The following is a 15701-nucleotide window of genomic DNA, read 5'->3' as shown; positions in this document are numbered from 1 at the left end:
GGGGACAAGTGACAGATTTTGAGATGGGTGTCAGCAATTAGAAAGTTATTTGTGCTGGGCGCGGTGGCTCACCCTTGTAACCCCAGCACTTTGGGAGGCCGAGGCAGGCAGATCACCTGAGGTCGGGAGTTCAAGACCAGCCTGACCAACATTGAGAAACCCCGTCTCTACTAAAAATACAGAATTAGCCAGGTGTGGTGGCGCATGCCTGTAATCCCAGCTACTTGAGAGGCTGAGGCAGGAGAATTGCTTGAACCCAGGAGGCGGAAGTTGCGGTGAGCCAAGATCACGTCATTGCACTCTAGCCTGGGCAACAAGAGCAAGACTCCATCTCAAAAAAAAAAAAAAGAAAAAAAAAAAGAAAGTTATTTGTAATATGATAATAGATTTCAGGTGTAATACCTGAGTGGAGATAGTGAGTAGGCAGATGAATTTTCTTATCCTGGAGTTCGAGGGAGAATCTGACCTGTAACTACACACTTGGGAGAAGGGATCAGCATATACACGTTATTTCAAGGCATGGTGAGAATGTGAAGAAGCCCAAAATTGAGCTCTGAGAAACGCTAACTTTTCAATGTTGAGCGCAGGGGGAGGAGTGTAGCAGAAACTAATTGAGTCCATATATATACATATATACACACATATTTTAAATTAAGATGAGTTATACTAGAGCCTGTTTGTACGGTGTTAATGGTCCAGAACAGAAGGCTGACAATTTAGGAGAAGGATCCACAAAATATCAAAATCTCAGAAAATGCAGGTGGTAGCCAGGCACTCACACCTTGTAATCTCAACACTTTGGGAGGCAGAGGTGGGAGGATCACTTGAGCCCGGGAGTTCAAGACCAGCCTGGGCAACATACGGAGACCATGTCGCTACACAAAAATAAAAAATAAAAATTAGCTGGTGTGGTAGCACATGCCTGCTGTGGTCCCAGCTACATGGGAGGCTGAGGTGGAAGGATTGCTTGAGGCCAGGAGGTCAAAGTTGCAATGAGTCGTGATGGTGAACTCCAGCCTGGGCAACACAGCGAGACCCTGTCTCTTTAAAAAAAGAGAAAAAAAAAAAGCAGGAGATGGGCTGCAGGAGCTTAGGTGTAGGGATCTGCTTAAGTGTGGCTGGAGGTAGGTTTGTCTGCTTGGTGGAGGGAGGAGGGAGCTTATGTCTTACGGCTTCACTTTTCTAAGTGGATTATACATGAGGCAGAAGGGTAGTGTGAGAGGGCTGACTGTGGACATGAGCTGATGTGGGGAAAAGCAAAGCAAGCCTACTAGAGATTCAAAGTAGGATCCTTTGGTAACATTGTGTCCGTTTGAGCTTTATCATCATTAAAGTGAAATCTGCCAGCTTAGTTGTAATTTTCTTCTGGGAATATTCAGCTATTCAGGCGCAGGTAACAGGCAAAGGGAAGGGCTCACCCAGATCTGGTGTCTTAAACAGGGAAGTGCCTCAGGGGGAGAGAATGCCAGGATGGAGGGTGTTCAGGAAGCCGTGATTGTGGCAAGGGACCATGTGACAGCCTGGGTAAGCTGGGAGTGAGCTGATGGCACCGAGGGAGGCTGAAGAATGCCTGCTCATGTATTTCAGGAAATAAACAGGAAATGGTGTTCAGGAAGTGCTTAACTGTGTAGCCTCCAAGAAAGCAGGCCCCAAGGCTGTGCTGTCAATGCTTGTTTTTTTGTTTTTTTTTTTTTTTGAGATGGAGTCTGCCGCCCAGGCTGGAGTGCAGTGGCGGGGTCTCAGCTCACTGCAATCTCTGCCTCCCGGGTTCAAGTGATTCTCCTGCCCCAGCCTCCCAAGTTGCAGGGATTACAGGTGTGCACCACCACGCCCAGCTAATTTTTGTATTTTTAGTAGAGACGGGGTTTCATCATGTTGGTCAGGCTCGTCTCAAACTCCTGACCTACCGATCCTCCTGCCTCAGCCTCCTAAAGTGCTGGGATGACAGGCGTGAACCACCGTGCCTGGCCTGTCAATGCTTGTCTTTTTAGCTCCTAACAGTACCTTGCTCACTGCAGGTGTTCACCAATGTTTGTTGAGCTACACTTGTCAAAGTGAAGGTGGTGCCATGAAGTCAGTAGATGTCTTGGTCTGGCTAAGATGCTGATTTCTTTTTTTTTTTTTTTTTTTTTGAGATGGAGTCTCGCTCTGTCGCCCAGGCTGGAGTGCAGTGGCGCAATCTCGGCTCACTGCAAGCTCCGCCTCCCAGGTTCACGCCATTCTCCTGCCTCAGCCTCTCCGAGTAGCTGGGACTACAGGCGCCCGCCACCAGGCCCGGCTAATTTTTTTTTTTGTATTTTTAGTAGAGACGGGGTTTCACCGTGGTCTCGATCTGTTGACCTCGTGATCTGCCCGCCTCAGCCTCCCAAAGTGCTGGGATTACAAGTGTGAGCCACCACGCCCGGCCTAAGATGCTGATTTCTGATCTACTTGGTATGTGCCGTGCTGGGCCACTTTGTTGGGTAGTGAAGTCCATCAGTGAAGACAAACAGCTGAAACACATGCCTAGGGACAAGGACAAAATGACCAAGAACTGAGCCAAGAACTCAAATAATGCATAGTCAAGGCTGTTTAAAAACAATTTTATGGGCTGGGCGCTGTGGCTCACGCCTGTAATCCCAGCTACTCTCAGGAGGCTGAGGCAGGAGAATTGCTTGAACCCGGGAGGCGGAGGTTGTAGTGAGCCAAGATCACACCACTGCACTCCCGCCTGGGTGATAGAGTGAAACTCGTCTCCAAAAAACAAACAAAAACAAAACCAATTGTACATGTTCCTCAGCCTTAGTTCTTGTGAGGTGGGTATTGTCTCTTTTTAGCTTTGTTCGCTTTCTGAGTCACTTTCTTTAGTAAAAGGTGAGATTTATAGGATCTGAAACCAGAACATTGACTTTTTTTTTTTTTTTTGAGACAGAGTCTCACTCTGTCGCCAGGCTGGAGTGCAGTGGCATGATCTCAGCTCACTGGAACCTCCGCCCCCCAGGTTCAAGTGATTCTCCCACCTCAGTCTCCTGAGTAGCTGAGACTACAGGCGTAGGCCACCACACCTGGCTAATTTTTGGTAGAGATGGGATTTCACTATGTTGGCCAGGCTGGTCTCAAACTCCTGGCCTTCAGAGATCCACCCACCTCAGCCTCCCAAAGTGCTGGGATTACAGGCATAAGCCACCATGCCCAACCTCTGTTAATTTTTTTTTTTTTTGAGACAGCGTCTTACTCTGTCACCCAGGCTGGAGTGCAGTGGTGTGATCTCAGCTCACTGCAACCTCTGCCTCCCAGGTTCAAGCAATTCTCTTGCCTCAGCCTCCCAAGTAGCTGGAATTACAGACACACACCACCATGCCCAGCTAATTTTTTTTTTGGTATTTTTTTTGGTAGAGATGGAGTTTCATCATGTTGGCCAGGCTGGTCTCGAACTCCTGACCTCAAGTCATCTGCCTGCCTTGGTCTCACAAAGTGCTAGGATTACAGGTGTTAGCCACCATGCCTGGCCTCTTCAGGCTTTGATGTATCTTACCAAATTGCCCCCCAAAAGGAACATAAAATTTATATTACGTTCTTCTCCATTTGAAATATCTCGGGTGGTTTTGCTTTCCTGATTGATGGAATAGCCCACCATTGACATTATCTTTGAATATCCAACAGGAGTTGTGCGTTGACACTGACATATTTTTTTCTTTTTCTTTTCTTTTTTTTTAGGAGTCTGGTCTGTCTCTGTTGCCCAGGCTGGAGTACATGGTGCCATCATAGCTCACTGCAGCCTCAAACTCCTAAGCTCAAGTGATCCTCCCACCTCAGCCTCCTGAGTAGCTGAGACTATAGGCTGCACTACCACACCTGGCTAGCACCTTTCGATAAGTATAACAGAGTGTCCCCTGCCCTCCTCTCCCCCCACCCGTCCCTCCTTCCCTTCCTTCCTTCCTTTTTTTAGAGACAGGGTCTCACTATGTTGCCAGGCTGGTCTCGAACTCCTGGGCTCAAGTGATACTCCTGCCTTGGCCTCTCAAAGTGCTGGGATTAGACGTGAGCCACTGTGCCTGGCCTAAGTCAGTTTTTCTACAAGCAATGGAAGAGATTGCTGTTTTTTGTTTGTTTGTTTTCAGTTAAATACCAGGTAAGTTCAATGACTTGCTTTGACAGGACATCTTATATGAAAAATACCTATCTTTGAACACTAGAATCAAACTCAGGAAGATGAGGTATGTACACTATGATAGGTACAAAGCAAAGAGACCAGTTTGAGAGAACAGTGGATTCACAACTTCCATCTAACATGAATGTGATCCATATATACATGGAGAGCAGACATCTAAACAACTGGAAACACAGCAGAAGGGCATGCTTTTTCGAAATTGCTAACTTTCTCATTTTCACTCAGTACCCATATAGCTGAACTCACGTAATGAAATGTTCATAGAATGTGACCCTACTCTCTGCTACAATTAGAGGGATTTGTGAAACTTTTGTCGTTTAATAAAACCATTAGTTGTAATTATTTATTACATCAATTCATATGTTCCTCTTTCTTTTCACATTCAAATACACTTTAATATGAATGGCAATACATTTTAATGCTCCAGAGGAAAGAGTAGAACTCTGGCCATTGTACATTCTTTATTAAACATCAATACTGAAAACAGATTTACTGACATATGTATATAATCAAAATAATCCAACTGAGAAAAAGGGACAAGAAATAGTAATCTCTCTCAAGCGGTGGTGCGATCTTGGCTCACTGCAACCTCCGCCTCCTGGGTTCAAGCGATTCTCCTGCCTCAGCCTCCCAAGTAGTTGAAATTACAGGTGTGCACTACCACACCTGGCTAATTTTCGCATTTTTAATAGTGACAGGTCTTCACCATGTTGGTCAGGCTGGTCTCGAACTCCTGACCTCAAATGATCCACTGGCCTTGGCCTCCCAAAGTGCTGGAATTACAGGAGTGAGCCATGGCGCCTGGCCTTCGCTTTCTTTTTCTATGTCCTCTCCTTCACTATCGTCTTCATAATAAAAGATGTCTCGAAACGGGAAAACTTGCTTGGGTGCTGCAGGAGTCTGGATTTTAGTGCCTTTTTTCTCCATCATTTTTTCTAACTTTTCCTTCAGCAAAGGTAGAGTCGTCTCATAAAGGTAGTCGATGATCTCTACAGAAAAGAAATTTAATTGTGTAGTTATCTGTCTGTACAAGGCCTCTTATCAAGGTCGAGGCATACAGGAGACTGGTAATGAATATGAACTGCTCTTGTTATTGCTGTGTGTAAGGTCTGGTTTCAACTGGTTTACCCACATTCACTTCTTCAATCCTTGCAAAAATCCTAAGAGGTAGGCACTGTTTTTAACTTGTTTTTCAATTGAGGAAACCAAGGCATAAAAACATTAAGAGACTTGCCCAAGGCCATGGAGTTCATAAGGATTCAAACCCGGGTAGTGATGTCTGCTGAAAGCAAAGACGCATTTCATCACAGCCCAGGGTACGATATCATCCAAATGGTGGGTCCAGGAGAAATAGCAGTGCCGCGCAGACTGCATGAGAGAGCACAGGCCTGCAAGCTCGTTTGTAAAAATCCAGGTTCTGGACTCGGTCTAGAGACTAGGAATTGGTATGTAGGTCTGAAATGAGGCCCAGAAATCTGTATCTTTTTTTTTTTTTTTCTTTTTGAGATAGGGTCTCGCTCTGTCGCCCCAGCTGGTGTGCAGTGGTACAATCACACTCACTGAAGCCTGGAACTCCCAGGCTCAAGCAATCCTCCCACCTCAGCCTCCCAAGTAGCTGGGAACACAGACAAGCACCACCATGCCCGGATACTTTTTGTATTTTTTGTAGAGATAGGTGGGTGTGTGTGGGAGGGTCTCTCTATGTTGCCCAGAATGGTCTTGAACTCCTCGTCTTAGGTGATCCTCCCACCTTGGCCTCTCAAAGCATTGAGATTACAGGCATAAGCCACTGCATCTGGCCAGAAATTTGTGTTTTTTTTTTTTTTTTTTTTTTTTTTTTTTTTTTTTTTTTTTTTTTTTTTTTTGAGACGGAGTCTTGCTCTGTCGCCCAGGCTGGAGTGCAGTGGCGCAATCTCGGCTCACTGCAAGCTCCGCCTCCCGGGTTCACGCCATTCTCCTGCCTCAGCCTCTCCGAGTAGCTGGGACTACAGGCGCCCGCCACCACGCCCGGCTAATTTTTTGTATTTTTAGTAGAGACGGGGTTTCACCGTGGTCTCGATCTCCTGACCTCGTGATCCGCCCGCCTCGGCCTCCCAAAGTGCTGGGATTACAAGCGTGAGCCACCGCGCCCGGCCAGAAATTTGTGTTTTTAACAAGTTCCTCACATGGCTCTGATGATCTGAGTTTGGGACTTACATATCTAAGGTTATCCACAAATGGCTACAAAGAAGGAACTGGGTGTCTTTTATTCGGAAACATGTGTATGCTTCTGTGTGTGTATGTGTGTGAGTGCATGCATGTGTGTGTGAGTGCATGTGGTGTGTGTGAGTGCATGTGGTGTGTGTGAGTGCATGTGGTGTGTGTGAGTGCATGCATGTGGTGTGAGTGCATGTGTGTGAGTGCATGCATGTGTGTGTGAGTGCATGTGGTGTGTGTGAGTGCATGTGGTGTGTGTGAGTGCATGCATGTGGTGTGAGTGCATGCATGTGGTGTGAGTGCATGCATGTGCTGTGAGTGCATGTGAGTGCATGCATGTGGTGTGTGTGTGTGAGTGCATGCATGTGGTGTGAGTGCATGTGGTGTCAGTGCATGTGTGTGAGTGCATGTGTGTGTGAGTGCATGTGGTGTGTGTGAGTGCATGCATGTGTGTGTGAGTGCATGCATGTGTGTGTGAGTGCATGCATGTGGTGTGAGTGCATGTTGTATGTGTGAGTGCATGCATGTGGTGTGAGTGCATGCATGTGGTGTGAGCGAATGCATGTGGTGTGAGTGCATGCATGTGGTGTGAGCGCATGCATGTAGTGTGTGTGAGTGCATGTGGTGTGAGTGCATGTGGTGTGAGCGCATGCATGTGGTGTGAGCACATGCATGTAGTGTGTGTGAGTGCATGTGGTGTGAGTGCATGCATGTGGTGTGAGCGAATGCATGTGGTGTGAGTGCATGCATGTGGTGTGTGTGAGTGCATGTGGTGTGAGTGCATGCATGTGGTGTGAGTGAGTGCATGTGATGTGAGTGCATGCATGTGGTGTGTGTGAGTGCATGTGGTGTGAGCGAATGCATGTGGTGTGAGTGCATGCATGTGGTGTGAGCGCATGCATGTAGTGTGTGTGAGTGCATGTGGTGTGAGTGCATGCATGTGGTGTGAGTGAATGCATGTGGTATGAGCGCATGCATGTGGTGTGTGTGAGTGCATGTGGTGTGAGCGAATGCATGTGGTGTGAGTGCATGCATGTGGTGTGAGCGCATGCATGTAGTGTGTGTGAGTGCATGTGGTGTGAGTGCATGCATGTGGTGTGAGTGAATGCATGTGGTATGAGCGCATGCATGTAGTGTGTGTGAGTGCATGTGGTGTGAGTGCATGCATGTGGTGTGTGTGAGTGCATGTGGTGTGAGTGAATGCATGTGGTGTGTGTGTGCATGCATGTGGTGTGGTGTGCATGGGCATGTCATGTGTGCATGTGCTGTGTGCACATGAGTGTGTGTGTGTGATGGCAACAGCAGCAGGACTCAGTTATTTACAGAGTGGTCGCTAAGTGTCAAGCACTGGGATCACCACACCTTACACGTTCATGACCTCATTTAGGACCTTCTGAAAGTCCTGTCAGATAGGGATTATAATCTGTCTGTTTCCACCATTTTGCAGCTGATGAAGCTGAGGCTCTAAGTCCAGTCACCTGCCTAGGTGACTTTCATTCCCAGCATGTGGCACCAAACACCATGTTCTTAGCCATATAAATATTAAGAATACTAACCTGGAAAAGTCTTTTTCTGCCAAAATGGAACATAGACAGCTTTCAGCCTAGAAAATTTAGTTTGAACATAAGATGGAGGAACATCACTTTAGAAAAGGAAAGAAAAGATAAAAAGCAAGTTAGTTTAAAAATCTATCATTTCAATACAGTGTAGTAAGTACATTTATTCAGGTGAGGTTTATAGCTTTTTTATCATAAACATAAGATCATCATACATGTGTGATACAAATATGACACAATTTGGCCGGGCGCGGTGGCCCACGCTTGTAATCCCAGCACTTTGGGAGGCTGAGGCGGGCGGATCACGAGGTCAGGAGATCGAGACCACGGTGAAACCCCGTCTCTACTAAAAATACAAAAAAAATTAGCCGGGCGTGGTGGTGGGCGCCTGTAGTCCCAGCTACTCGGAGAGGCTGAGGCAGGAGAATGGCGTGAACCTGGGAGGCGGAGCTTGCAGTGAGCCGAGATTGCGCCACTGCACTCCAGCCTGGGCGACAGAGCGAGACTCCGTCTCAAAAAAAAAAACAAACAAACAAATATGACACAATTTTTGTGGAATATGGAAAGCTATTGTTTATTTGGTTTAAAAAAACGTAAAGGGGAAAAAGAATCAGTAGTACAGAATGGATTCTGTTTAAATTAAAATAACTTGTATCACTAGTAGAGAAGGCAAAGTATAATGCTGGCTAACAGGCTGACGCTTACCTTGTGCTCAGCCCTGCCCTAAGTACCTTAACTGCAGCAATAAATAATCCTCATGACAACTCAAGGAGGGAGTTACCACTCTCTCCCTCGTGCCAGAGAGATGAGGAAACTGAGGCACAGAGAAGTTATCCAAGCTCACACGGCTAATCAGGGATAGAGCTGGGACTTCAGCAAGTAGTGTGACTCCAGATCCTACCCTCTTAACCATTCCACTCAGGACACATACATATTGGTCACAATTCAAAGACAGATGTTCCCTGATGTTTATTTCACAAAGCTGAAAAAAGCAGATGCTTATGAGGTTTTGGTACGTTTTCAATTTACAATACATTTCAATTTACAATAAGTGGGTCAGAAATTATTCTTCAATTGTTTTTTAAAGTAAAAACCACCAACTTAACTTTTTGGGCACTTTTTCCTAATAAAAGGGGAACATTAAAAAACAATTAACTAATCCAGTTGTTAAAATGATTAGCATGAAGAATTTGATCTGCTAAGTATGTACAGGTAAAAGATGATCAGATTCTTCCGACCTCTTCATCACAGCAACCACTAGCTGAGGACGTATGTGCCAGGTACCAGACAATGTCTCTTTCTTGCATTATCTTATCTTATTTTATTTTTTTTGGATGGAGTCTCGCTCTGTCACCCAGGCTGGAATGCAGAGGCACATTCTCAGTTCACTGCAACTTCTGCCTCCAGGGTTCAAGTTGTTCTCCTAGCTCAGCCTCCTGAGTAGCTGGGATTACAGGTGCCCACCACCACGCCCGGCTAAATTTTCGTATTTTTGTATTTGTAGTAGAGATAGGGTTTCACCATGCTGGCCAGACTGGTCTTGAACTCCTGACTTCAGGTGACCCACCTGCTTTGGCCTCCCAAAGTGCTGGGACTACAGGCATGAGCCACTGCACCTGGCCCATTATCTCCTTTAGCCCTCCTAACGGCCTATTAAACCATGATGCAGATGAGGAACAAAGGCTCAGACAAATAGGGAACAATTGCCCACAGACTTTAAGTGGAGTCCCTGGACTCTATGCCAAATCTGTCTCACTCTGAAACCCTAGCTCTAAGGCAGCCTGTGCCTTTTCCCTTCCCATAATGCTGTGCGCCCAACATGCTGCAGACCCAAGCCCATGCTTCAAGGAGTAACAATAACTGATCTGGACATTTTAAAATTAAGCAAGTGTTACATCTCATTAGGTGGAGATGCTATCCTTAAATCCTGCTTATATAATTCACAAAGTCTTTAAGAATCTGAGGAGACTGAACCTTCAATACAATTTTTACCATTTTGTTATTAAAACTTTGAGAGTACATAGTATTTCAAACAGTATTTGACTAGATGCCATAATCTCTATCTTAGAGTTCTGAGATTTGTAAATCTGAAATAGATAATCAGTTCATCAGTTACCCCCTACCTGGATTTTGTGGGGACCTTTTATTTATTTTTATTTAATTTATTTTCTTGAGACAGGGTCTCACTCTGTCACCCAGGCTGGAATGCAGTGGCGTGATCTCGGGTCACTGCAACTTCTGTCTCCCAGGCTCAAGTGATCCTCCCACTTCAGCCTCCAGAGTAGCTGGGACAAGAGGCATGTGTCACCACATCCAGCTTAATAATCAGTTTTTAAACGTAATTTTATTTAAAACCATAAAAACCCATTTTAATTTTAAAAATCATGTGATCTGAAGAAATGTCACAAAGTATACACAAATTTAATGGAAAAGTTGAAGAATTTTGTGTTTTTTTTTTTTTTTTTTTTGAGACAGAGCCTGGCTCTGTGGCCCAGGCTGCCACAGAGTGACGCAATCTCGGCTCAATGCAACCTCCTCCTCCCGGGTTCAAGCAATTCTGCCTCAGCCTCCCCAGTAGCTGGAATTACAGGTGTCTGCCACCACGCCCAGCTGATTTTTGTATTTTAGTAGAGATGGGGTTTCACCATGTTGGGCAGGTTGGTCTCAAACTCCTGACCTCAAGCAATCCACCCGCCTTGGCCTCCCAAAGTGCTGGGATTACGGGCGTGAACCACCACGCCCGACTGAAAAGTTGAATTTTAAAAAAGTGGTTTGACATTATAAAAGGCTTTGTCAATGTAAGTCGTTCTCAAGATCTGGGAGCTGCTGGGGTGCACATCAGCGTCACCTCCTTCAAAGCACCTGGCACCCTCCCTGCTTGGGGCCTATGATGCTGAAGAGTGGGCGCCCTGCCCCTCAGATGAGCTAGGAAAGGAAAGGCTTTGGGACCACGGCATGTATCTGTGAGTCCTGGCAGGGCCTGGACTAAGAGTTTCCAATTCTCCACATTCACGAAGGAAGAGACGGATTGTCCTTTTTTTTTTTTTTTTTTTTTTTGAGACGGAGTCTTGCTCTGTCACCCAGGCTGGAGTGCAGTGGCGCGATCTCGGCTCACTGCAAGCTCCGCCTCCCGGGTTCACGCCATTCTCCTGCCTCAGCCTCTCCGAGTAGCTGGGACTACAGGCGCCCGCCACCACGCCCGGCTAATTTTTTGTATTTTTGGTAGAGACGGGGTTTCACCGTGGTCTCCATCTCCTGACCTCGTGATCCGCCCGCCTCGGCCTCCCAAAGTGCTGGGATTACAAGCGTGAGCCACCGCGCCCGGCCGGATTGTCCTTTCTTGTTTGGTTATAATCCCAAACCATAAATAACTAACCACCAGAACCAGTTTAAACCCTCCCTAATGGTTCTGCAGAATATTGACTAAAAACAAAACAAAACCTTTCCTAATGGACCAATGGTGACCTCACACCAGTAGCCACACTTCTGGAAGTCAGCCAGGCTGCAGCAGCCTCACCCCACTGTCTACCTTCCAAAACCAAAGGCCAAACAATCCCTCAACATCCCTGCATCTGAAAGTCACTGATCCCCGAGCCCCATGATGCTCGGCAACACGTAGAGGGCCTGTGCTCTGCAGCCCAGCTCTCCCTTGCTTAGCAAGCAGTAAATTCAGATATCGAGAGTGATGGGCCTCTCCAATCGCAGGAACTGATTAAAATGCAAGAGCTATGTGCAGTGAAGGCTCACAGTGAAGGTAAAGAGAAACAGCTTATAAACACAAGAGCCATGTTCAATCTGACTTCTCACGTGAGAAATGCAAATGAAAACCACCAGGAAACTGACAGAAGCTTAAAGAGGAACAGGATCTTTATATAGTCTTAAAATGTCTCCCCACAGCCATTTCTTACCACCAAAGGAAGAACCAGTACTTTTTTTTTTTTTTTTTTTTTTTGAGACGGAGTCTCGCTCTGTCGCCCAGGCTAGAGTGCAGTGGCGCGATCTCGGCTCACTGCAAGCTCCGCCTCCCGGGTTCACGCCATTCTCCTGCCTCAGCCTCTCCGAGTAGCTGGGACTACAGGCGCCCGCCACCACGCCCGGCTAATTTTTTTGTATTTTTAGTAGAGACGGGGTTTCACCGTGGTCTCGATCTCCTGACCTCGTGATCCGCCCGCCTCGGCCTCCCAAAGTGCTGGGATTACAAGCGTGAGCCACCGCGCCCGGCCAGAACCAGTATTTTTATACAGTGGGGAAAAGAGGCAGATGCTGCCTTAGCCAAATAATAAAAAAAAATCAAAACGAGAATCATGTGCCTTGTGACATAATGCAGTGATAGAAAACATCAGGAATATGCTGTACTCCTGCCCGAAGGACACAGCCTGAATCTCCTCAAGAGGAAATACCAGACAAGTGACAACTGCGGACATTCTACAAAACACCTAGCCTGTATTCCTCCAAAATTTCACTACCATCAACAGCAAAGATGGACGATCTTCATAGATTAAAAGACAGTAAGGAAGGCCGGGCGTGGTGGCTCACGTCTGTAATCCCAGCACTTTGAGAGGGATTAAGGCCAGGAGTTCGAGACTAGGCTGGACAACATGGCAAAACCCCATCTCTACTAAAAATACAAAAAAAAAAAAAAAACAGGTCGGGCGTGGTGGCTCATGCCTGTAATCTCAGCAATTTGGGAGGCTGAGGTGGGTGGATCACTTGAGGTAAGGAGTTTGAGACCAGCCTGGCCAACATGGTGAAACATTGTCTCTATTAAAAATATAAAAATTAGCCAGGTGTGGTGGCGGATACCTGTAATCCCAGCTACTCAGAGGCTGAGACAGGAGAATTGCTTGAACCCGGAAGGTGGAGGTTGCAGGGAACCGAGATCACGCTGTTGTACTCCAGCCTGGGCAACAAGAGTGAAAATCCGTCTCAAAAAAAACAAAACAAAACAAAAAAAAAACTAATTAAAAAAAAAAGTTAGCCAGGCAGGGTGGTGCATGCCTCTAATTCCAGCTATTTAGGTGGCTGAGGCACAAGAATTGCTTGAACCTGGGAGGCAGCGGGTACAGTGAGCTGAGATCATGCCATTGTAATTCCATACTGGGCAACAGAGTAAGACTCTTGTCTTAAAAAAAAAAAAAAAAAAAAGGACACTAAGGAAATGGAACAATTAAAGGGGGAAAATGCTATCAAGGACATCACTGGGACAATTGGTGAAATCTGAATGTGGACCATGTTTTACAGGGTGATACTATATCAATGTGAAACTTCCTGATTCTCAATTGTACTGTGGTTATGTAAAATAACATCCTTGCTTGGGAAGTGGTATCCGCCACTAACTCTTGAATCGTTATGGGAAAAACCGTATTCCCTTGGAGGAGGGAGAGAGGGATGATAAAGTGAATGTAGCAGAATGTTCAGAAGAGGCGACTATAGGTGAAGGGGACGTGGGGTTCTTTCTGTTATTCTTGCAACTTGTTTAGCTTTTTGAAGCCTTTAAGAGACTTTGCATATATTTCATTTGCCTTTCTTGGGTGTCTTCGGTGCAGCTGAGCTGGAGGGAGGGCTGGTCTGATTTATTTGGTCCACAGCACAGAGACTGGAAGTCTCGAATAAACACACACATCACAGCTTTCCTGTTCTGTGGAACATCCTGTTCTGTGGAACACCCTGCAGCCCACGCAGTGTTTCCTCACCCAAGACTGTATCTTGGCGCTCTCTGTGCCCCACCACCGAGGGGCTTTCTCATTATTTTTTGTAGCTATAAAGAATGTCACTATATGGGTAAAATACATACATAGCCAGTCCCCTATTAACAGGCATTTTGCAGTCAGTTACTCTGTATACAAGTCATTTCATGTATGTGTGAAGTTGTTTTGTAGAATGTATTTCTAGAAATGGAATTATTTGGTTCCAAATGGAATTACTAGAATTATTTGAATTTTGAAAGGTAATAAGGCTGCAAAGTATGTAAAATTTACCAAAAAAGATAACAATAATTGGAGGGAGTGAATGTAGCTGTTTAATAAGGATGGCTGGATTTTGACAGTTGCTGAACTGGGGTGATGGGTGCATGAAGGTTCATTTATTTTGTATCTGCCTAAAATTTTCCTAAAAGTTTCTGAAAAAAAAATTGGGCATTGCTAATAAAGCAGTACTTAGAAGAAAACATATGGCCTTAAATGTATATTACAAAGAAAGAAAAATGGAAAATGAGCTAAGAACTCATCTCAAGAAGTTGAAAAACAACAGCAAAATAAACTCAAAGAGAGCTGAAGGGAGGGTATGATAAAAAGCTGACAGAATAATCACAAGACAGGGTCAACGCAATCAAAGCTGGTGCTTTGAAAAGACAATCTCTGGTAACTCCTATTCAAGGAGTAAAAAAAGAGAGTAGGTATAAATAGCTAACATTGGCCATCAGAACATCACTCGGATCCTGCAGACATTTTGCATAAACCATCTATGGAAAATAGACACTGGTTTCCTGCAGGGCTACGCGTGGCTGGTGAGTGGTAAGGGGACACTTTTCACTGTGTTTCCTTTCAGGTTTCTTTCTTTCTTTTTTTTTTGAGATAGAGTCTTGCTCTGTTGCCCAGGTTGGAGTGCAGTGGCATGATCTCGGCTTACTGCAACCTCCGCCTCCTGGGTTCAAGGGATTCTCCTGCCTCAGCCTCCTGAGTAGCTGGGACTACAGGCACCTGCCATCATGCCTGGCTAATTTTTGTATTTTTGTAGAGATGGAGTTCAACCATGTTGGCCAGGCTGGTCTTGAACTCCTGACCTCAGGTGATCTGCCCACCTCAGCCTCCCAAAGTGCTGGGATTACAGGCAAGAGCCACCGTGCCCCGCCTACATTTCTTTAATTCTGGACTACGTAATCTATTACCTATTCCAAAAAAACGGTAAAATCAAACTGAACAGTCAAGTCCTTTTTCCTTATGGGTGGGGCATGATATTCAGTTCTGTATTTGAATTGTTACACACAACTAAAACGCTCTAACTGGGAACCGACCAAATCATTTAACCAGCGCTAAAGCACGGGGTCTCGGCAGGGTAGCACATCAGAGTCACCTGGAGCTCTGAACAATCCTGACAGCCAGACCCCATACCAGACCAATCCCATTCATGCGAAGACAGACCCCACACCAGACCAATCCCATTCATGTGAACCAGACCCCACACCAGACCAATCCCACTCATGTGGCACTGGTATTTTTTAAAAGTTCCCCAGATGATTTTGAAGTGAGAGCTGGGCTGAAAACCAGAGAATTGCTAGTGTTTACAAAGTTCCAAATTGGGTACACAAAGGTAACTGGAACTCCTGGATGTCTGGAGCGTGTGCTGTGTTGTCAACTGTCTGAAGTCCCCTGAGGCGTGGGAGTCTGGCCTGCAGACCCACCCAGCTCATCGCTGTCGTCATTTCACTCACTGTCCTGGGCCACTTGGCCCCTTTCCAGTCCCTTGAATGTGCCCAGCCAGTGCCGGCTCAAGGTGTCTGCATTCACTACTCTGTCCGAACGCCTTCAGTCTCATCCCTGCATGGCTACCCTGCCACCGCTTCTGCTTCCAAAGTCTTCCCTAACCACCCTATCTGATTGCCCCCAAGTCCCTTCTACTCTATGTTTGTTTTCTTTCTGGTACCATGCTATCTGAAATGAGCTTATTTGTTTACAGTCTCTTCCCAGAACTACATGTGAGTTCCTAAAGCCCTTATTCATCACTACGTTTTGCACCTGGTATACAGAAGGTAGTCAATAATTATTATTAGTTTGCTATCATTATCAGCAATGTAGTTTTTA

The 15701-nt window shown here is 45.8% G+C and overlaps 1 protein-coding gene across 1 annotated transcript in view; it reads right to left on the bottom strand.

Annotated features, from left to right (window-relative positions):
• Positions 1 to 4594: 4594 nt before the first annotated feature.
• TTF1 (transcription termination factor 1) overlaps positions 4595 to 15701 on the bottom strand; it is a 32612-nt gene continuing 21505 nt past the window's right edge. Inside the window, 3 exon segments of the mRNA XM_055270612.2 lie at positions 4595 to 4945; positions 4948 to 5139; positions 7903 to 7988. Coding sequence (XP_055126587.1) covers positions 4890 to 4945; positions 4948 to 5139; positions 7903 to 7988 — 334 coding nt within the window. The 3' untranslated portion in view covers positions 4595 to 4889.

The sequence above is a fragment of the Symphalangus syndactylus genome, chromosome 3 (assembly GCF_028878055.3).
Source record: "Symphalangus syndactylus isolate Jambi chromosome 3, NHGRI_mSymSyn1-v2.1_pri, whole genome shotgun sequence".
Lineage (NCBI taxonomy): Eukaryota > Metazoa > Chordata > Mammalia > Primates > Hylobatidae > Symphalangus > Symphalangus syndactylus.
Note: the sequence above shows the minus strand (reverse complement) of the source record. Positions and strands in the feature narration are given on the sequence as shown.